The sequence below is a fragment of the Pan paniscus genome, chromosome 20 (genome assembly GCF_029289425.2).
Source record: "Pan paniscus chromosome 20, NHGRI_mPanPan1-v2.0_pri, whole genome shotgun sequence".
NCBI lineage: Eukaryota > Metazoa > Chordata > Mammalia > Primates > Hominidae > Pan > Pan paniscus.
Genome location: NC_073269.2, coordinates 20,441,402 through 20,464,057, shown reverse-complemented (window position 1 = coordinate 20,464,057; position 22,656 = coordinate 20,441,402). Strand labels below are relative to the sequence as shown.

General features: G+C 48.0%; 1 protein-coding gene across 2 annotated transcripts in view; it reads right to left on the bottom strand.

The window, feature by feature from the left end:
- The window catches only part of CYP4F22 (cytochrome P450 family 4 subfamily F member 22), a 44,563-nt gene that overhangs the window by 1,555 nt on the left and 20,352 nt on the right, over positions 1-22,656 (bottom strand). For both annotated transcript variants that reach the window (XM_003813579.6, XM_034944929.3), the window contains 10 exons: positions 20,932-21,076; positions 13,338-13,391; positions 13,091-13,218; positions 12,760-12,881; positions 10,034-10,301; positions 6,699-6,765; positions 6,457-6,586; positions 2,557-2,690; positions 1,596-1,660; positions 26-108 (listed from right to left, as the gene is read on the bottom strand). In XM_003813579.6, coding sequence (XP_003813627.1) covers positions 26-108; positions 1,596-1,660; positions 2,557-2,690; positions 6,457-6,586; positions 6,699-6,765; positions 10,034-10,301; positions 12,760-12,881; positions 13,091-13,218; positions 13,338-13,391; positions 20,932-21,076 — 1,196 coding nt within the window. The remainder of the gene's footprint in view (positions 1-25; positions 109-1,595; positions 1,661-2,556; positions 2,691-6,456; positions 6,587-6,698; positions 6,766-10,033; positions 10,302-12,759; positions 12,882-13,090; positions 13,219-13,337; positions 13,392-20,931; positions 21,077-22,656) is intronic.

Below are 22,656 nucleotides of genomic sequence, written 5' to 3'. Positions count from 1 at the left end.
GGACTGGGGGAAATAGAGGGGTTACCTGGGTCCTGCAGAGAAGGGCACATAGGCCAGTGGAGAGCGCTGCTGTGGGTTGTCCGGGTCAAAGCGGTAGGGGTTGTACACCTAGGGAGGAACAGCCTGGAGATGAGTCTGGGGGCTGCCCCAGACATCCCAGCCTGGCCCCCTTCCCTGAGCCTCTGGGGGTCAGTAAAGATGGATGGGGAGCACCCCAGGGCCACCTCTTCCATTCCACCTTGCACTTCCTGCAATGCAGCCACAGCTGCCTCCTTCTGTTGTTCACACGCACCAGTGAGATTCCACCTCAGGGCCTTTGCACTTGCTGTTTCCTCTGCCTAGAACAGGCTTCTCCCTGATCCTTCATCCCCTAAGTTCTCAGCTCAAACATCTCCTCGGCAAGGCCTTTCATAACCACTCGAGCTAAAGTGCCCCCTCCACCTGTTTTTCTTTTTTGTTGTTTGTTTGTCTGTCTTTGTTTGTTTGTTTGTTAGAGTCAGAGTCTCACTCAGGCTGGAGTGCAGAAGCGCGATCATAGCTCATTGCAGGCTGGGCGCGGTGGCTCACGCTTGTAATCCCAGCACTTTGGGAGGCCAAGGCAGATGGATCATCTGAGCTCAGGAGTTCAAGACCAGCCTGGCCAACATGGTGAAACCCCATCTCTACTAAAAATACAAAAAAATTAGCCAGGCATGGTGGCACACACCTGTAATCCCAACTACTCGGAAAGCTGAGGCAGGAGAATCTGTTGAACCCAGGAAGTAGAAGTTGCAGTGAGCCAAGATCGCACCACTGCACACGCTCCAGCCTGGGCAACAGAGCAAGACCCAGTCTCAAATAAATAAATAAATAAATAAATAAATAAATAAATAAATAACCATAGCTCATTGCAGCCTCAAACTGCTGGGCCCAAGCGATCCTCCTGCCTCAGCCTCCCGAGTGGCTGGCACTGCAGGTGTGCATCACCATGGCTGGCTAACTTTTTTTTTTTTTTAGAAATGGGGTCTCACTGTGTTGCCCAGGCTGAGCTGAGCTGGAACTTCTGGCGTCAAACAATCTTCCCATCTTGGTCTCCCAAAGCACTGGGATTACAGACACAAGCCACCACATTGGGCCAACTTTTTCCTTTTTGGTAGAGATGGGGGTCTCGCTGTGTTGCCCAGGCTGGTCTCAAACTCCTGGGCCCAAGCGATTCTCCCACCTTAGCCTCTCAAATTGCTGGGATTACAAGTGTGAGCCACTGCACCTGTAAACCGGAACTGGCCCAGTTTTTCTTTCTTTTGTGCATGTATCAATACCCAAAATCTTATTTATTTGCTTACTGTCTTCCCCAAAACTTCACTGTGAGCCCTGTAAAGGCAAAGACAGTATCATCCTCTATTTTCAGAGCCCAGCACACACTCTGGCACACAGTAGGTGCTCAATAAATATTTTCTGCCCTAATGAATTAACAATGAGTGGGTGAATAAATGGCTAAATGCGGAGTGGGGAGGGGTGTGCGCACTCAGGCCCTGCAACCAGCCCTGCTCTCTGGCTCCCTGGGGCGCAGGGGAGGGGAGGACCTGAGGGCAGGGAGGACTGGGGCAGGCACTCACCTTGGAGTCAGGCCACACTGTGGGGTTGTGGTGGGTTCCATAGATGCTGACCAAGCAGATGATTCCTGTGGGGAAAGATGGGATCAGTGGGGCCAAGGGGAGCCAGGGCCTCCTCCAGAAACATCCCCCAACTTGGGTCTCCCTAGAGCCATGATGTTCCCATGAGCCATCTGCCACCACCTTTTGTCCATCCTTCTCTAAAAAATTCTGCTGCCCCATCCACTCTTCCCACCTTTCCCTAAGAGGAACCTATCATCTTCTTTCTGGCTGCCAAGCTGGCCACACAGGGATCCTTCTTAGTCGCAGATCTGACATTGCTCCTCTTCGGCTCAAACACCTACCTTGGCTCCCTGCTGCCCCCAGGATTGAGTTCAAGCGCCATCACCTGGCACTCAAGGCCTTTTAAAATCTGCATCCTGAGGCTCTACTCCATAAACATGCTCACTCTTTCACTTCCACACTCCAAGCCTCACCTCCCACATTCCCTCCTCCAGGCAGCCCTCCCTGCATTCCTCTCCATATTTGAGCTACTCCAGCCCCTGTCTCTCCCTTTAGCCCATTCCTGATTCCATACGCCTGGGAATGTCTGTGCCCTGCTGTATCTCCCTCAGAAAGGGCAATACTCAAAACCTGAGCCAGGGTCCCCTGTATCAACCAAGACAGGGCTTGGTCTCCAGGGAGTAACTGGCAACTGAATGAAACTGACCCTCCCCAACTGCACCCTCACAGGCCCATCCCTGCGACACTGCCTCCTTCCTTTCCACCTGGACTCACCCGGCTCTATCTCCCTGCACACACAACTGGGTTTTCTCCAACACCCCAGAAGCAACAGGCACACAGAGAGCTATCCCATCTGCAGGGATAGTGCACCTGGGGCAGGCATGGCCAGGCCCCTGTGGACAATAGAGCAGCTACATCATTGGAGGCAGTGCACCAGCAGCAGGCGGAACATGGTAGGCACCTTTGGGGATGATGCGCCCATCTGGGAGCTTGATGTCCTCCGTGCATTGGCGAGAGACAAGAGTGACAGGTGGGTACTGGCGCAGGCTCTCCTTAATGCACATAGTTGTAAAGGGCAGCTGAGTCAGATCGTCCCTGGGGAGAATGGAGATATAACTAGAGGCCGAGCCACCATGGCACCACCTCCCCGAAACACACACACACACACACACACACACACACACTCTCTCTCTCTCTCTCTCTCTCTCTCAGGGGCAGCTGGGCAAGAAACCAGTCCAGGATTTTAGACTTGCTCCAACTTCTGCCATTTGCAGTTGTCTCATGCACAGGTGGGAAGTACTAATACTTAGTGGTTTTTTTGTTTTTTTCTTTTCCTTTTTCTTTCTTTTTTTTTTTTTTAAGACCGAGTTTCGCTCTTGTTGCCCAGGCTAGAACATAGTGGCACATCTCGGGTCACTGCAACCTCAGCCTTGCAGGTTCAAGCAATTTTCTTGCCTCAGCCTCCCGAGTAGCTGGGATTACAGGCATGCGCAACCACGCCAGGCTAATTTTTGTATTTTTAGTAGAGACGGGGTTTCTCCATGTTGGCCAGGCTGGTCTCAAACGCCTGACCTCAGGCGATCCACCCACCTCGGCCTCCCAAAGTGCTGGGATTACAAACATGAGCCACAGTGCCCGGCCAGTACTAATACTTAGGATGCAAAGTATCTGAGCACTGACCGCTCAGAACAGCACTAGCACTGGGCCCTCTGCTGGGCCCAGCATTAAGCCTTTAATTGATGAATTATGTGGAGGTCCAAGGGCACCTAGGCAAGGTGCCAGGACAGCCAAGGGGACTCACGGCAACAGCAATATGCCAGTTTTTATGGTCCATTTCTGTACTTAAACAACTGCTGCAGGACAGGTATGGTGGCTCTCGCCTGTAATCCCAGCACTTGCGGAGGCTGAGATGGGCGATCGTCTGAGGTCAGGAGTTCAAGATCAGTCTGGCCAACATAGCAAAACCCCATCTTTACTAGAAAACACAAAAATTAGCTGGGTGTGGTGGCGTGCACTTGTAGTCTCAGCTACTTGGGAGGCCAAGGCAAGAGAATTGCTTGAACCCGGCAGGTGGAGGTTGCAGTGAGATGAGATTGCACCACTACACTCTAGCCTGGGTGACAGAGTGAGACTCTTGTCTTAAAAAAAAAAAAAAAAAACTGGTGCAGGCCAGGCATGGTGGCTCATACCTGTAATCCCAGCACTTTGGGAGGCTGAAGCAGGTGGATAACTTGAGCCCAGGAGTTCGTGACCAGCCTGGGCAACAAAGAGAGACCCCATCTCTACCAAAAGTTAAAAAATTAGCTGGGCATGATGGCACACACCTGTGGTCTCAGCTACTCAGGAGGCTGTAGTGAGCTGTGATCATGCCACTGTACTCCAGCCTGGGCCACAGTGTGAGAGCCTATCTCAAAAAAAGAAAGAAAGAAAAAAAGAAAAAAGAAAGAAAAGAAAAGTGCATTATCTCCTTATAATATCATTTACTTAATATTTTTTCCTTTGGACTTTAGGGCCCAAAATTGGGCTAATGATAACTCTTGGTTCATGTTCTAGATTAGATTAGTTTCTTTAAATTAACAGGTTCTCTTTCTTTTTTGATGGAGTCTTGCTGTTTCATCCAGGCTGGAGTGCAGTGGCACAATCTCAGCTCACTGCAACCTCCGCCTCCCAGGTTCAAGCAATTCTCACGCCTCAGCCTCTCAAGCAGCTGGCATTACAGGCACACACCAATACGCCCAGCTAATTTTTGTATTTTTAGTAGAGACGGGGCTTCACCATGTTGCCCAGGTTGGTCTTGAATTTCTGGCCTCAAGTGATCCACCCGCCTTAGCCTCCCAAAGTGCTGGGATTACAGGCATGAGCCACCGCACCTGGCCCAGGTTCTCTTTCAAAGAAACTTTATGGCTGGGCACAGTGGCTCACACCTATAATCCCAGCACTTTGGGAGGCCAAAGTAAGAGGACTGCTTGCACTCAGGGATTTGAGACCAGCCTGGGCAACACAGCGAGTCCCCATCTCTTAAAAAAATGTTAAAAATTAGCCAGTTGTGGTGGCACACTCCTATAGTCCCACCTACTCAGGAGGCTGAGGCAGGAAGATTGCCTGAGCCCAGGAGTTTGAGGCTGCAGTGAGCTATGATTATGCCACTGCACTCCAGCCTGTGTCTTAAAAAAAAAATAAACTTCCTGTTGCTATAAAGGGCAAACAGCATCCCTGGCATAAAGGTATTCATCCATACAAACACCACTGTGAAAGCAGTAGTGTGTTATTAAATCGTGGCTACACACCAACTCCCACCCAACTCTCTCAACCTGAGACATCTTCTCCACTTGTTTAAAAGGAAGATTAGCAAAGTGTTCAGGACACAGTAGCACCCCACTGAGCATGTCCCCCTGAGGCCATAAGGCAAAAGGTTGAAATAGAACCGAAAGGAACCTCCTCACTGTGTGAGTTGATGCTATTTAATGTTGCGGCTGTGTTTTCCTTTTCGAGACAGGGTCTCACTCTGTCACCCAGGCTGGAGTGCAGTGGCGTAATCTTGACTCACCACAGCCTCCACCTCCTGGGTTCAAGCAATCCTCCCACCTCAGCCTCCCAAGTAGCTGGGACTACAGGCACGTGCCACCCCACCCAGCTAATTTTCGTATTTTTTTGTAGAGACAGGGTTTAGTCATGTTGCCCAGGCTGGTCTCAAACACCTCAGCTCAAGCAATCCACCCCCCTCGGCCTCCCAAAGTGCTGGGATTACAGGCATGAGCCACCACGCCCAGCCTAATGTTGTGTTTTCTTTTCATCACCCAGAATCAACTCTACATAGCATGAATCTGGTAGAGACTGGATATGTGTTCTGATTCTCCACTTCCTCCCTGAATTAGAATTATATACCTGTACCCTTTGTCATATGATTCTTCAGTGCCTTCTGCTCAGGTGAGTGGAGTATATGTCCTGCCCCATTCATGCTGGGCTTGGTCACGTGACTTGTTTTAGCCAATGCAATCCTCTAGTGCAAGCAGAGCTTTTGTTTTTTGTTTTGTTTTGTTTTGTTTTTACTTATTTTATCTTTTTTTGTGGGGGGGTGGGGACAGAGTTTCACTCTTGTAGCCCAGGCTGGAGTGCAGTGGTGCAATCTCAGCTCACTGCAAACTCCACCTCCCAGGTTCAAGTGATTCTCCTGTCTCAGCCTCCCGAGTAGGGGGGATTACAGGCGCCCATGACCGTGCCTGGCTAATTTTTGTATTTTTAGTAGAGATGGGGTTTCACCATGTTGGCCAGGTTGATCTCGAACTCCTGACCTCAGGTGATCCACCCACCTCGGCCTCCCAAAGTGCTGGGATTACAGGCGTGAGCCTCCCCACCCGGCCCAAGCAAAGCTTTTAAATTTCATGGCTTTTTGTGCTTCTGGAATCTGCCTTGAGAAGAACACGACCCAGGGTAGCCTCTGGTCCAAAGAGAACAGAAAGGGAGTATATGAAGCAGATCTGAACCCAGCTCTTAGTTTGGAAGCAACTCCACTCCACTCAGCCAAGTCCAGCAGCAATTAGAGTAATGAGCAGACAAGAGCAAGAAATGTGTGCGTACAAAAGCAAGAAACAAATGCTTGCTGTAAACCACTAAGTTTGGGAGCTGTTTGTTATGCAGCATCATTGCAATAATTGCTGACTAGGACACTTTGAGAACTTCTGCATTATGAGGTGGGCATAGGCACTATAACCACCCCCATTTTATAGTTGAAGAAATTGCAATTCAGGAAGCTAAAGTGGCTTGTCTGAGGTCACACAATCAGTAAGTGGGAGAGCAGAGGCTTACACCCAAGGCTCTGGCCTCAACCTGCCCCCCTCCATTCCCCTGACCCCACACTCACCACTCCAGCTCCTCCAGCTCCCGGCCTTTCATGACTTCCTGAATCTCTTCCCGGCATTTCTCCTGGTATTCCGGATACTTTGCCAAATTGAACAGCAACCAAGAGATCCCACTGGATGTTGTGTCGTGACCTGCAGGGAGATGAGGGTAACTGAATGGAGGCTGCCTGAAGAAAGCAGAGATGCTGTCTACAGACAACGATGTCCCTTCCTGCCCTCCTCCAGCCTCACCCCACATCCTCACCCTCAAACATGAAGGTGTCTGCTTCGGCTCGGATATCCTCATCTGACAGTTCCTTTCCATCTTCATCCTGGAATGGGCAGTAGAGGGGTGCTCAGCCCACTTCATCCCACCCTCCGCATCCTAGGGGCTCCTCAAAACTCAGATATCTCCCCCGCCCCATCTTTTTTTTTTTTTTTTTTTTCTGAGATGGAGTCTCGCTCTATCACCCAGGCTGGAGTGCGGTGGCACAATCTCGGCTAACTGCAGCCTCCGACTGTCAGGTTCAAGTGATTCTCGTGCCTCAGCCTCCTGAATAGCTGGGATTACAGGCACATGCCACCACTCCTAGCTGATTTTTGTATTTTTAGTAGAGATGGAATTTCGCCATATTGGCCAGGCCAGTCTCGAACTCATGGCCTCAAGTGATCTACCTGCCTCATCCTCCCAAAGTGCTGGGATTACAGACATGAGCTACCACGCCTGGCTCCCCTCTCTCTCTTAAGCCAAGCTGTGGGGGGAACTAGTCCAGGAAGATGGAAGTATGCAACTTGTCTAATAAAGATGGAAAGTGCCCAGCGTGGTGGCTCACACCTGTAATCCCAACACTTTGGGCAGCTAAGGTGGGAGGATCACTTGAGCCTAGGCGTTCAAGACCAGCCTGGGCAACATGGTAAGACCCCATTTCTACAAAAAAAAAAATCAGCCAGGTGTGGTGATGCATGCCTGTAGTCCCAGCTACTGGCGAAGCTGAGGCAGGAGGATTAAGCCCAGGAGATCAAGGCTGCAGTGAACCATGACCGCATCACTGCACCCCAGCCTGTGTGACAGAGCAAGACCCTGAGTGAGAGATGCTGGTGAGGCTGTGGAGAAATAGGAACGCTTTTAAAAGGTTGATAGGAACGTAAATTAGTTCAACCATTGTGGAAGACAGTGTGGCAATTCCTCAAAGACCTAGAACCAGAAATACCACTTGACCCAGCAATCCCGTTACCGGGTATACAACCAAAGGAATATAAATTATTCTATTATAAAGATACATGCACACATATGTTCATTGCAGCACTGTTGACAATAACAAAGACATTGAATCAACCCAAATGCCCATCAGTGAAAGACTGGATAAAGAAAATGTGGTACATATATACCATGCAATATTATGCAGCCATAAAAAGGAACAAGATTATGTCCTTTGCAGGGACCTGAATGGAGCTGGAAGCCATCATCCTTAGCAATCTAAGGCAGGAACAGAAAACCAAACACCACATGTTCCCACTTATAAGTGGGAGCTGAACAATGAAAACACACGGACACAGGGAGGGAAACAACACACACTTGGGGGCCTATCAGGGTGGCAGGAGGAGGGAGAATATCAGGATAAATAGCAAATGCATGCAGGGCTTAATACCTAGGTGATGAGTTGATAGGTGCAGTAAACCACCATGGCACATGTTTACCTATGTAACAAACCTGCACGCCCTACACACGTATCCTTGAACTTTCAATTTAATTTAAAAAAATTTTTTTTGAGATGGAGTTTCTCTCTTGTTGCCAGATTGGAGTGCAGTGGCGCAATCTTGGCTCACTACAACCTCTGCCTCCCGGGTCCAAGCGATTCTCCTGCCTCAGCCTCCAGAGGAGCTGGGATTACAGATGCATGCCACCACGCCCGGCTAATTTTTTTTTTTATTTTTAGTAGAGACGGTGTTTCAATATGTTGGCCAGGCTGGTCTTGAACTCCTGACCTCAGGTGATCCTCCCACCTCAGCTTCCCAAAGTGCTGGGATTACAGGCGTGAGCCACTGTGCCCGGCTTATCCTGGAACTTTAAATTACATTTTTAAAAAACAAGAAAAAAGAAAAGAAAGATGTAAAGAGGGACAGAAAGTCAACAGTGAGGAGAAGAAGGAAGTTCATATTTCTTGAGCAGCCTCCAACACCAAGCATCCCACTGGATGCCTGACAAACTTGTGATCAGGTTTTATGATCACCATGGTATAAATGGAGAAACTGAGGCTTGGGAAGAAGAGTCAATGACTAAGGTCAAACATCCACTAAGCGACAGAGCCAGGACTGGAATCCAGGACTATTTGAATCCAGAACCCAAAAGGTCCACAGACACACCAATGAGTGACCACAGAAGTGTCTCATCTCTTCAAGGTCATGTATTTCTTTTTTTTCTTTTTTCTTTTTTCTTTTTTTTTTTTTTTTTTTGAGACGGAGTTTCACTTGAGTGCAATGGCATGATCTCAGCTCACCGCAACCTCCGCCTCCCAGGTTCAAGTGATTCTTTTGCCTCAACCTCCCGAGTAGCTGGGATTACAGGTGTGTGCCACCACGCCCGGCTAATTTTGTATTTTTAGTAGAGATGGGGTTTCTCCATGTTGGTCAGGCTGGTCTCGAATTCCTGACCTCAAGTGATCCACCTGCCTTGGCCTCCCAGAGTGCTGGGATTACAGGTATGAGCCACCACGCCCAGCCCAAGGTCATGTATTTCATTTTTGCAATTGTGATGAGCTGAATGGTTCCCTGCCCACCCCGCCTCCGCTAGAATTCATAAGTCCTAACTTCCAGTACCTCAGGCTATGACCATGTTTGGAGAGAGGTCTTTGCAGAAGTAATCAAGACAAAATGAACTCATTAGGGCAGGGCCCTAATCCTTATACAAAGAGACGAAGACAGAGACAGGCACAGAGGGAAGATGATCCGCAGACATAGGGAGAAGACAGCCTTCTGCAAGCCAGGGAGCAAGGCCTGGAACAGATTCATCCTTCACGGGCCTTAGAAGAAACCAGCCCTGCAGATACCTTGATCTTGGACTTCTAGCTTCCAGAACTGTGAGAGAATAAATGGCTGATGTTTAGGCCATTTAGTTTGTGGTACTTTGTAATAGCAGCCCAAGAAAACTCATGCAGTAAGTCTTACATGTTCTGACCCCATCCCAGACCCATGTGAATTTCTTTTTGTTTTGAGCATGTGTATTGTTTTGTTTTGTTTTGAGACAGAGTCTCGCTTCTGTTGCCCAGGCTGGAGTGCAGTGGCACCATCATAGCTCACTGCAGCTTCCAACTCCTGGGCTCAAGCCAGACTCCTGCTTCAGCCTCCCAAGTAGCTGGGACCATAGGCATGTGGCACTATACCCAACTTATTTGTTTTTTGTAGAGACAGGGTCTCCCTATGTTGCCCAGGCTGATCCCCAATTCCAGGGCTCAAGGGATCCTCCCGCCTTGGCCTCCCAAAGTGCTGGGATTACACGTGTGAGCCACCACACCTAATGGAGTTTTAACACTTATCATTTTACATGCAATTCCTCGGGAGGCCATCCCAGGCAGGGCTCCACCCTCCAGGGCCCAGCCTCACCCTGGCCAGGAGCAGCACATCAATAAAGTCCAAGGTCTTCCCCTGCTTGGCCTTAAGCCAGGCCTCGGCCCCCTGCTGACGCAGTGCCCGCCGCCGTTCCTGGATGACTTCAGTGGTGAAGTGGTGCACCATGTCACAGGCCTGCCGGAACCTCCGCCCATCCGCCGAGCGGTAGTAAATGAAGTCGAGGTAGTGGTGCAAGCGATACTGGCGCCGGACAGACAGAGCGCTCAGTTCAATGATAGCGGAGATATAATCACTCATCTTCCTGCCAAGGAGAAGGGGATCCATGAGTGTAGCCCCTTCCCCTAGCATAGCACACCCCTGGCTTGGCTAAGATAAGCCTCCTGTCCCCATTGAATAGATAACAAAGAGAAGCCCTATATTAACTCTATTTTTAAATTCATTTATTTATTTTTTTAGATAGGGTCTTGCTCTGTCACCTAGGCTGCAGTACAGTGGCACAATCATAGCTCACTGCAGCCTTGAACTCATGAGCTCAAGTGATCCTCCAGCCTTGGCCTCCCAAAGTGCTGGGTTACAGGTCTGAGCCACCACACCCAGTCTCAGGTGTATTTTTGAACAGGCCCAAAGAGGGATAAAGACTTTCAACATAGGCATAGTAATTGTAGCATCACTAAAACTAAATGGTTACACTCCTCAGCATGGGAGAAAATATTTGCAAATTGTATATCTGATAAGGGATTGGTACCTAAAATAAATAAAGAATTCTTAAAACTTATTTTAAAATGGGCAATGGATATGAATAGGCATTTCTCCAAAGAAGACAGAAATTTCCAATGAGAATGTGAAAAGATACTTAACAGCACTGGTCACCAGAGAAATGCAAATCAAAACCACAATGAGATACTACTTCACCCCACTAAGGTGACTAAAATCAAAACTTATAATAACAAGTGTTGGGCTGCACTCCAGCCTGAGCAACAGAGCAATATCCTATCTCTAAAAAGCAAACAAAACAACAACAACAACAAAAAGCAAGTGTTAGTGAGTATGTGGAAAAACTGGAGCTCTCATACATCACTGGTTGGGAGAGCAAAATGGTACAACCACTTCATACCATGTTGAAACCCACTGAAATAAAGTTTAGCAGTTCCTCAAAATGTTTAAAATGGAATTACCATATGACCCAGCAATTCTGCTCCTAGGTATATAGCCAAGAGAATTAAAAATGTATGTTCACACAAAACTTTGTGCATGAATGTTAATAGCAGCATTATTCATAATGGTCGAAAAGTGGAAACAATGTCCATCGATGGGTGACTGGATAAACAAAATGTGGTATTATGTGGTAAATGGAACATTATTCATCAATGAAAAGAAATACATAACTGATACATGCTACAATATGGATGAGCCTTTAAAACATTATGCTGGGTGAAACAAGCCAGACACAAAAGTCTGTATGATTCCATCCGTGTGAAATATCCATAACAGGCAAATCTATAGAGATAGAAAATAGATTAGTGATTGCCTAGACCTGAAGGAGAAAGGGAAGGGCACGGGTTGCTAAAGTGTATGAAGTTTCTTGGGGTAGGGGGAGGATTGATGAAAATATTCTAAAATCGATTATAGTAATGGTTGCACAACTCTGAATATACTAAAAGCAGTTCAGGTGTATTCTTTAAATGAGTAAATGGTATAGTATGTGAATTGTGTCTCAACAAAGCTATTATTTTTTAAAAACTAACAGGTGAAGCAGGCTTGAAGGGAGCTGTCCTCAGTCCTGAAGTGGGCTTGTTTTCATGCACTTATTGCAGTCTGTCGTTTTCTTGTTTATTTACTTGTTCATGGTTATTACCTGTCTTCCTACTAAAATGGAAGCTCTAGAAAAGCAACATCTTGTCTTTCTTGTTGAATATGGTGTTCCCAGCACCTAGTTCAGGGTTGGCACTTACTAGGCACTCAGTAAATATTTCTTGGATGAATTAATTATTTAATTTCTAAGACAATCTCTGCCTTATCCAACTGGAACGTGCCCCTATAATGCCTAGAGTAAAGAAGTCATTAGCTTGTTACTGAGGACCTACTATGTGTTGCAAGTTTTGCATTAATTATCTCCCTTATTCCTTATGTCCCCACTTAGACTATAAACTTCACAGAACTGTGACTGTCTGTTGTTCACCACCCTGTCCTCAGCAGCAATATCATGGTGCCAGGCACATAGTAGGTGCACAATGAATATTTGATGAATGAATGAATGAATGAAGCAAGGCATTGGTTATTTGATTGATTTACTCAACAAATATTCTCTGAGCATCAACTATGTGCCAGGGCAGCGCTGCATCATTTTATCCTTAAAGCATCTCTCAGAAAGTAAGAGATTGTCATCCTTTTTTTACAAACAAGGAAACTGAGCCTCAGAAAGTGGGGAGGACACTGTCCAAAGACCACATACTCTTCATAGTGGAATGAAAAAATACTAACATTTACTAAGCACCTACTTTATACCAAGCCATTGATTCACATTATCTCATTTAATTCTCACACAATGACTATGGGGAAGGAATTATGATGCCCATTTTTTTTGATTAAAAAAAAAAGTGAAGCTCAGAGAGATGGTCAGTTTCCTGGAACCACATGGCCCATCCGTGGCAGAGCTCCCATAGGCCAGAGTTGTCTAATGCCTGGGAGTTCCCTTTCTCCTGCCACCATCTTGCTCCTAGAGCAGCTGGCTCCATCTTCCCAAGAAGGGTCACACTCACTCTTGGCAGTTGCTGTTGTGGCTGAAGACACATTTCTGAAGACTGTCCAGGGTCATGAGGCTGATATGCTCAAACATATCAAGGGAGACCGCTGAGCCCTCTGCCAGATGCCGCCATTTAGCCTGGAAGAGAGATACATGGTGACTGTGCATGGAAACCACAGAGAGGGAGTCAGCCTAACAAGGACCCGACTGCGTTTTCACTACAAGCTCATTTTATAGATAAAGTCAGTGAGGGCTCCTGACATCACATGGCTTGCCCATGCATGAGTTGGAGCCTGGACCAACCTCACTCCCAAGACACCCTCTTCCCTCAAAGCCTTAGGACTCACATGCATAATGTCAGTGCACTGGTTGAAGATCTTCATGTAAGGCTTCAGGATGTCAAAGTGGAAGGCGGGTGTCAGCAGGCGACGGTGCCGGCTCCACTTGTCACCTTTGCTGAGCAGCAGCCCATCCCCTGGGCCCAGAAGACTGAGGTTAGGGACCTCTCCTGTTACTCTGAAACCTTCCAAGGAACCCCGTGCTCTTCCCTCTCTTCTCTAAAGCCCCAGCCCCAGCCTACCCACTTGCACTCACCTAGCCAAGGTTTTAGGAAGCCATAGAAGAGGTCATCCTTGGGGGCGATGGCAGCTGTGGAGGGCAAAGGGAAAATGATGACTCAAAGCAGAGTTCTTTTTTTTTTTTTTTTTTTTTTTTTTTTTAACGGAGTCTTGCTCTGTCATCCAGGCTGGAGTGCAGTGGTGCGATCTCCACTCACTGCAACCTCTGCCTCCCAGGTTCAAGCAGTTTTCCTGCCTCAGCCGCCTGAGTAGCTAGGATTACAGGTGTCCGCCATCATGCCCGGCTAATTTGTTTGTATTTTTAGCAGAGACAGAGTTTCACCATGTTGGCCAGGCTGGTCTCGAACTCCTAACCTCAAGTGATCCACCCACCTCAGCCTCCCAAAGTGCTGGGATTACAAGCACGAGCCATCGTGCCTGGCCTCAAAACAGAGTTCCAATCCTTGACCTTTGCTTATGACTTCCTTAGTCCTCCTCACTGGGCTCCAACCTCCCACTGTATTCACCCAGTCCGTCCTCCACACCTACCCGAGAAAAAATCCTTATAAAACACTGATCTGTACATGAGCCTCCCCTGCTCAAACACCTCCCATGGCTCCCCATTGCACTTGTAAAAAGTTCGGGCTCAGCCTGGCATTGAAACCCAATTCCATCTGGCCCCTGTATGCCTCTCCCACCACCTCATCCTTCAACATACACCAGATAACCCTATTCTCATCACCTGCTGTGGATCACCTCTGAACCTTTGACCAGGTTGAGCTGTCTATCCAGAATGGACTTCTTCACCTGAGTCTTCCCCTAATCCACCCCCTTTTTTTTCTGCCAGCTCAGGCCATCTGAATCACACCTGTGCTCCCAGCCTCCAGCCTCACCCTCTCCAGTGTGTCCCTCATGAATGGCCCCAGGAGAATCTCATCTGACTATCAGATCTGACCACGCCCCTTCCTGCTCACACACCCATCACCCTCACATACCAGCCCATTTTCAAAGCCCTGAATCATTTGCCTTTGTCCAAATCTCTCTCAAGACACCTCTGTCTTCCACCCCCCATTCAACGTCACAGAACTAACACCACATAACTTTTTGTTTTTTGTTTTTTTGAGATGGGGTCTCGCTCTGTCACCCAGGCTGGGGTGTGTGGTGAGATCATAGCTCACTGCTGCCTCCAATTCCTGGATTCAAGCGATCCTCCCACCTCAGCCTCCCGAGTAGCTGGGACTACAGGCATACGCCACCATGCCTGGCTAATTTTTTAATTTTGTGTATGGACAGGGTATCGCCATATTGCCCAGGCTGGTCTTGAACTCCTGAGCTCAAGTGATCCTCCAAGTTCAGCCTCCCAAAGTGCTGGGACTACAGGCATAAGCCACCATGCCCGGCCACACCACAGAACTTTTTTCAGCTCCTTAAAAAGACCACGTGCTCTCTCTTCTCTGAGACTTTCCACCAGCTGTTCTCTCTGCCCCAAACACTCTTCCCTCATCCTGTATGAGAACTTGAATGCTTCTCCCCACCCCTGACCCAGCAGTCACTCTGGACTGTATCCACTTAGTTACAAGCCCCTTAACAGGAGGGTTCGTGTTGATTATTGATATATCGTGCTAGATAAATTTTTATTAAATGAATAAATAAGTCAATCCAAGGATGGATGAATGAAAGAATAAATGGGTGGATGGATGAGTAGAGGGACAGATGAGTACATGGATGGATAAATAAGTGGATGGATGAATAGCAGATGGATAGATGGTGGGTGGGTGGATGGATGGATGGATGAATGGATGGATGGGTGGATGGTGGATGGATGGATGAGTGGATGGATGGATGAATGAGTGGATAGGTGGATGGTGGATGGATGAGTGGATGGATGAATGAATGAATGAGTGGATGGATGGATGGATGGATCCTCCTCCTATATACTGAACGGATTTGGGGCTGAATGGGCAGAGGCCCAGGAAGGAAGTATCTGAAATTCGAGTGATATCACTTTTACCTGAATGCGACTCAGCCACCTACACAGACACACTCCCTAGGAATTGGCCAATTGCCTACACAATCATCGGCCCACTCATCCCCCCATTCATCACACCTCTTATGCTGCCTTTCTGTGCCCAACCCAAGCTGGGTGATGCTGGGGACACACAGATGGCTCAGCTCTATGCCCTCCCTGGAGGAGCTCCTGAGTGGGGCAGGAAAGGGAAGCAGAGACACACCATGCAATTACCAAGAAGGTAGAAAGTGTGCTAGGTGCTAAGGAAGGCTCAGAAAAAGGGCTGTTGGAAGTCAGGGCAGGCTTCCTGGAGGAGGCAGCATTGAAGAGGAAAGCAGGAGTCTAGTCACTCCTCTCCTCTCTGCACTCTGGACTCCAAGATAGGCTCCACAGGGATCTTTCTGACACCAGGATCTGGTCAATAGCTGTCTTGTTCAAATACTTCCCGTGGCTCCCTATCACTCCCAGGATAAAGTACAAGTTCATTCACTTTGCTGTCCAGTTCCTGCTTAACTGTCAGTCTCATTTCCTATTCCCCCCAACATATCACCTTCACTCCAGCCACCCTAAATCACCTGAATTCCCCTGGAATTTTCACACATCTGCATCAAGGCACTGGCAGGACCTTCCATCTGGGACTCCTTCTCTGGCAAACTCCTAGGCATCCTTCGAGGCCCAGCTTCACTGACACCTACTCCAGGAAGCCTTCTCCAAACCCCCTTCTCAGCTGAACCATTGCTCTCTCATCCTCAGGTTCCTTTTCCACTCCAACTCTGACCACAATGCCAGGAAAGTCTGTGTCCACGTTCCTCACCAGTTTTCCCCTCCAGCAAAAAGGAGATGGTAGGCCAGGTGCAATGATTCACACCTGCAGTCCTAGCACTTTGGGAGGCAGAGGCAGGAGGATCACTTGAGCCCAGAAGTTCAAGACCAGCCTGGGCAACACAGCAAGACTCTGTCTCTACAAAAATGTTTTTTAAAAAGAAAAAAAAAAAAAGGGAGAGATGGTAATGCCTACCATGGATGAGACGGTGTATGAAATACCCCCACATGGTGCCAGCATGGAGAAACTCATGCTCAGAAAGCTGCATATCACTATGTTTGAGAGCTTGGGTTCTGGGCCAGCCAGGTCTGGGTTCAAATCCCAGCCCTGCCACTAATTAGATATGTAAGCCTGGACATGTTACCACTGCCAAAGGAGAAAATAGAACAATCTTGCCTCATGGCATCCCTGTAAGACTCAACAAGCTCTTGTGTTCCTGGCACATGGTAGATGCTCATTAAATACATGTGTAGGTAAATGAATAGTTGACCAACTGTTGGCTATTTTTATTACTATGGTTAAAATGATTCTTTATTGGCATCAAGAACTTGTGAGATAAATAGTTGGGTTTCCTGTTAGTAGAAAATTAATGCACACTCTCTGTGGAAAACAGCAAGGTGGCTCCTTAAAAAGTTAAGTACAGAATTCCATATGACTTGGCAATTCTACTCCTAGGTATCTACCCAAGAGAGAAATGAAAACATATGTCCACCCCAAAACTTGAACACATATGTTCATAGTAGCATGATTCACAACAGCCAAAAGGTGAATGGATAAACAACAAAAAAAAATCCATACAGTGAAATGAATTCAGCCCTAATGACCAACCTGGACAACATAGCAAGACCCCATCTCTACAAAAATAAAAATAAAAATTAGCTGGGCATGGTGGTGCGTGCCTGCAGTTCCAGCAACTCGGGAGGCTGAGGCAGGAGGAGAATCACTTGAGCCCAGGATTTCAAGGCTGTAATGAGTTATGGCTACACCACTGTACTCCAGCCTCTGGGTGACAGGGTAAGACCCTGTCTCAAAAAAAAAAAAAAAAAAAAAAAGAATGAAACTGATTCCTACTACAACATGAATGAACTTCAAAAACATTATGCTGAGTAAAAGAAAACAGACACAAAAAGATCACATTTTATGTGGTTCTCTTTCTATGATGTACCCAGAGTAGGCAAATACATAGAGACAGAAAGCAGATTCGAGGTTACCAGGGGATGGGAGGAGAGGGAAATGGGAAGTGGTTACTCAATGGGTACAGAGTTTTTTTATGGGGTGACTAAAAATTTTGAAACTGGAGAATGCTGGTGGTTGCCCAACATGGTGAATACACTAAATACCACTGATTGTTCACTTGTAAATGGTTAATTATATGTTACATGAATTTCACCTCCATTTTAAAAAGATGATATAAAAGCAAGCTACAATTATATGTCTATATATCATCATGTTCTCTATAAAGCATGTTTATCTACTTTCTCTCATTAACATTTCCTAGTCCAAAGGCCCATAAGATGATGGGGAAACTGAAGCTCCAACAGGAGCTGGGCCCTCCTCCAGGCTCAAGGGCTGTGCAGCTCCAAGCTCAGAACAGCAAGCTACTCCCAGGTGTGGCCCCAGGAGGTCCTGATCCAGGGTGGTGTCTGTGACTGGAGCCTGATCTGTGTAATTCCAGGTGGGGGCACCCTGGGGCCAAGAGGCCTCACTCCAGGCTGACTCACAGCCCCACCCTTTTTTCCATCCTGGAGTTCCCTATCTGGCTTCTCTGATGGGGTACACAGAACATCCCCTCCCTCCACTGGACGAGGGGAGGGCAAGAGGCTTAAGCATCTACTACATGCCAGCCCCTGCCGGGGCACTACTCCTCGGTCTGTTTGGAGTCTCAGAACCAGGCAGGATGGTGCTCAGGAAACTGATGCTCTGAGGGGGAGGAGGAGAGAGGAGGAAGGAGAAAGAAGAGAGACCAGGCGCTGTAGCTCACGCCTGTAATCCCAGCACTTTGAGAGGCCAAGGTGGGAGGATCACTTAAGGTCAGGAGTTCAAGACCAGCCTGGCCAATATGGTGCAGCCATGTCTCTACTGAAAAAAAAAAATACAAAAATTAGCCAGGTGTGGTGGTGCACACTTGTAGTCTCAGCTACTCGGGAGGCTGAGACAGGAGAATCACTTGAACTCGGGAGGCAGAGGCTGCAGTGAGCTGAGATCATGCCACTGCACTCCAGCCTGGGTGACAGAGTGAGACTCTGTCTAAAAAGAAGAGGAAGAAAAAGAAGAAGTAGGAGGAGGAGGAGGAGGGGGATGGGGAGGAGAAGAAGGAGAAGGAGGAGAAGGAGAAGAAGAAAGAAGTAGAAGGAGGAGGAGAGAAAGAAGAAGAAGAGAAGGGAGGAGGGGGAAAGAGGAGGAGTAGAGAGAGAAGTAGAAGGAGGAGGAGAAGAGCGGGGAAGAAGAAAGGGAAGGAGGAAAAGAGAAAGAAAAACGTATATGAAGAAGGCAGAAGAGAAACCCTTACTAATGCTTATCCATAGGATTTTTTTTTAATTTTTTTAGAGACAGAATCTCACTCTGTTGCCCATGCTGGATGCAATGGCACAATCATAGCTCTCTGCAGCCTCAACCTCTTGGACTCAAGCAATCCTCCTACCTTAGCCTCCCAAGTAGCTGGGACTATAGGCACGCACCACCACACCTGGCTAATTTTTTAAATTTTTTGTAAAGATAGAGTCTTGCTCTGTTGCCCAGGCTGGTCTTGAACTCCTGGGCTCAAGTGATCCTCCTGCCATGGCCTCCCAAAGTGCTGAGACTGCAGGCATGAGCCACTGCACGTGGCCTCTTATCCACATTATATTATTCAGGCTTCACAACTGCACCCATTTTACAGATCAAAACCTGAGATCCAGAGAGGCTAGATAAATGGCTGGGGTCTCACAGCAAGCATGTGCCAAGGCCAGAATTTGAAGCCAACCCACCTCAGTCCTGGCCCAGGGCTCTTCCCACAAGTTGGTATTCATCCCTCAGAAGAGTCACTTCTCCCTCCCAAGGTCTAGGTTTTCCCCTTAGTTCAATAGGGATCGTGATCCCTTCACAAATGTAATAACGGGAGACAACAAGGCATTGAGAGGGAATAGCTGCGGAAGGGGAAGATGGCAGCTTCTTTCAAAGCTCCTGGGTGGCAGCCCTGGAGATGGTCCCCAGATGCGTGTTTGTAGAGGCAAAGCTGGGACAGAGATCCTAAAATTCCTGGAATCTCCCACTTTTTTTTTTTTTTTTTTTAGAGACTAAGCCTTGCTCTGTCACCCAGGCTGGAGTACAGCAGTGGTGCAATCATAGCTCACTGCAGCCTCCATCTGCTGGGCTCAAGCAATCCTCTCACCTCAGCCTCCTGAGTAGCTGGGACTACAGGCATGCACCACCACACCCAGCTAATATTTTTAAATGCTTTTGTACAGATGGGGTCTTACTAGATTACCCAGGCTGGTCTTAAACTCCTGGGCTCAAGTGATCCTCCCATCTCAGCCACCCAAGTAGCCGAGACTACAGGTGCACATCACTGCCACTGGGTAATTACTTATTTTTTTCGAGAGACAGGGTCTTGCTGTGTTGCCCAGGCTAGTCTCAAACTCCTGGCCTCAAGCAACCCTCCTGCCTCAGCTTCCCAAAGTGTTGGGATTACAGATGTGAACCACCATGCCTGACCTACTGGAGCTCATTGGTTCATTTGAGAGTGAGTTCTCTCAGATGTCCCGATACCTCTGGAGGTGCCCAGGTAATGTGGTTTGGCTGTGTCCCATCTAAATTTCATTTTGAATTATAATTCCGATAATCCCCATGTGTCATGTGAGGGATCCGGTGGGGGGTAATTGAATCATGGGGGCGGTTACCCCCATGTTGCTGTTCCCATGATAGTGAATGAGTTCTCACGAAATTTGATGAATTTCCCCCTTTTACTTGGCACTTCTCCTTCCTGCCGCCATGTGAAGAAGGACGTGTTTGCTTCCCCTTCCACCATGATTGTAAGTTTCCTGAGGCCTCCCCAGCCCTGCGGAACTGTGAGTCAATTAAACCTCTTTCCTTTATAAATTACCCAGTCTAGGGTAGTCCTTCATAGCAGTGTGAGAACTGACTAATACACCAGGTACACAAGGCCACACTGAGGATCCAGAGTCCCGCTCATGAGGAAGATAGAGCTGGACACAGACATACCCAGGTCCAAAGGGTTAGGACTGAGAATAGGTCTGTCTGGGAAGCCAGGGAAAGATTCCTGGAGGAGGCGGCCATTGGAGCTGGGTGTTGAAGGCTGAGCAAGAGCTTGCCAAGCAGACTTGGGAGTCTCATATCTTGGGATAGGTGTGGACTGCACGAGGAAGAAGCAATTCTTCCACATCTCCCTCCCTGCCAGTCAGAGTCAGCCCAAGTGATGATAGCAGGCTGCAGGCTGAGTCACCAAGAGTCCTGGCCATAATGGGAATGTCAGAACCAAATGATGGGCGTGCCATGGCCAGGGATTGAGTAACACTTACTTAACAAAACCATAGGGAACAACTGCCTACCCAAACGTGCTTGGCTCTGACTGCCAGATGGATGGACATTCCCTCGAAGTTTCTGGAACTCTTAGTCATTGCTACATCTTTGCCCATACTGTTCTCACAATCTGGATTGCCATTCTTGCTTTGGCAAACTCTTATTCATCCTTCAAAGCCCTATTCAAATGACCCTTCCTCTGGATATCCCACCTGACTAGAATCTCAGATAGGCTCTGGGAGTTGAGGACTCAACCATAGCTCGGAGGCCCAGCCCACGTACCTGAGGCTCCCAAAAGGGGTTTGATGTAATCAGGGTGCACCAGAACCAACAGCGGCAGGACAGGTCCCATCCATACCAAGAGTACATTGTGCATGTTGTCCAGTACCTTCTTCTCATCTTGAAGGCCCGCCTCATTTGGAAGGTACTGCAAGAGGTAAGGGAGGAGCAATGAGGAGGTACCTAGCCCCAGCTTCCCCCACTGCCTTCCTCCTGCCACCTCCTGTAGTCTCAAAACAAGCCCAATAGTGCTACATTATGATTTCAGGCAGTTGGCTGCACCTCCCTGGGCCTCCATTTCCTCATCTGAAAAAATGGAGGAGAATCAACTCTCCCTCTGAGGGCAGGAGAAAGGATTCATGAAATAACAAAGCAAGAGCCCCAGCATGGGCCTGACCCATGGCTGATGTTCAACAGCTAAAAATAGTAGCCAAGTGTAGTGGCTCACATCTGTAATCCCAGCACTTCGGGAGGCCAAGGCAAGCAGATCACCTGAGGTCAGGAGTTCGAGACCAGGCTGGACAATATGGTGAAAGGCCATCTCTACTAAAAATACAAAAATTAGCTGGGCTTGGTGGTGGGCGCCTGTAATCCCAGCTACTCAGGAGACTGAGACAGGAGAATTGCTTGAACCCAGGAGGCAGAGATTGCAGTGAGCCGAGATCATGCCATTGCACTCCAGCCTGGGCGATAAGAGTAAAACTCCACCTCAAAAAAAAAAAAAAAAAAGATAAAATTAGCCAGGCTTGGTGGGACATGCCTGTAGTCGCAGCTACTCAGAAGGCTGAGGCAGGAGGACCACCTGAGCTTGGGATGTCAAGGCTGCAGTGAGCTATGATCACCCCACTGCACTCCAACCTGGGTGACAGAGCAAGACCCTGTCTCTTAAAAAATAAAAATAAAAATAGTAATGATAAACACAATAATGATCATGGTTGGCATTTATCAAGTACTTGCTATGTGAGTAATAAGATGTTACTACTGTTGTTATCTTTACCACATACAGGTGCCTGCACTGTGTTGGTCACTGTGGTGGAGACTTTTCATGTACTGGCATATTTGATCAGTACAAGAACCCTATGAGACCGTTGCTATTATTTTCCTCATTTTATTTTGTTCAGCAAGGTCGAATGGTTTTTCTGAAGTTGCAAGTTAAGTAGGTGACTGTTCTGGTTGAGGCTCCCCCAGAAGGAAGTCCTGAGACAAGAGTTCTAGGGCAGGTAGTTTATTTGGGGCATGATCCCCAAAAACATGGGTCGTGAGATAGGGGAAGAAGACCACCAGTAAAGGATGAGTTGTCAAGGAAATTACCACCAAGGGCAACCAGGGCTCGGTCCCACTGGGGAGCTTTGGAGGGCAGAGTAGCGCATTGCACCTCAGAGTCACTCCACCTGAGGGCAAGGGAGCTGAGGTATTTATACCAATGCCCATCAGTCATTGGTTGAGGGTCACTCCTGGGGGCGTTAATTCCCAAGCTCACAGAAGCGACAGTGGCAGGACAGGCACTGGGACTCTAGGCATGCACCACCAAGCCTGGCTAATTTTTAATTTTTTTGTAAAAACTGGGTCTTGCTATGTTGCCCAAGCTGGTCTCAAACTCCCGGGCTCAAGCAATTCTCCTGCCTTGGCCTCCCAAGGTGCTGGGATTGCAGTTGTGAGCCACTGTGCCCAGCCTTTATTTCACTTGCAGAGTGGGCTCCAGCCACCAGAGATAGCCCCTAGAATGCA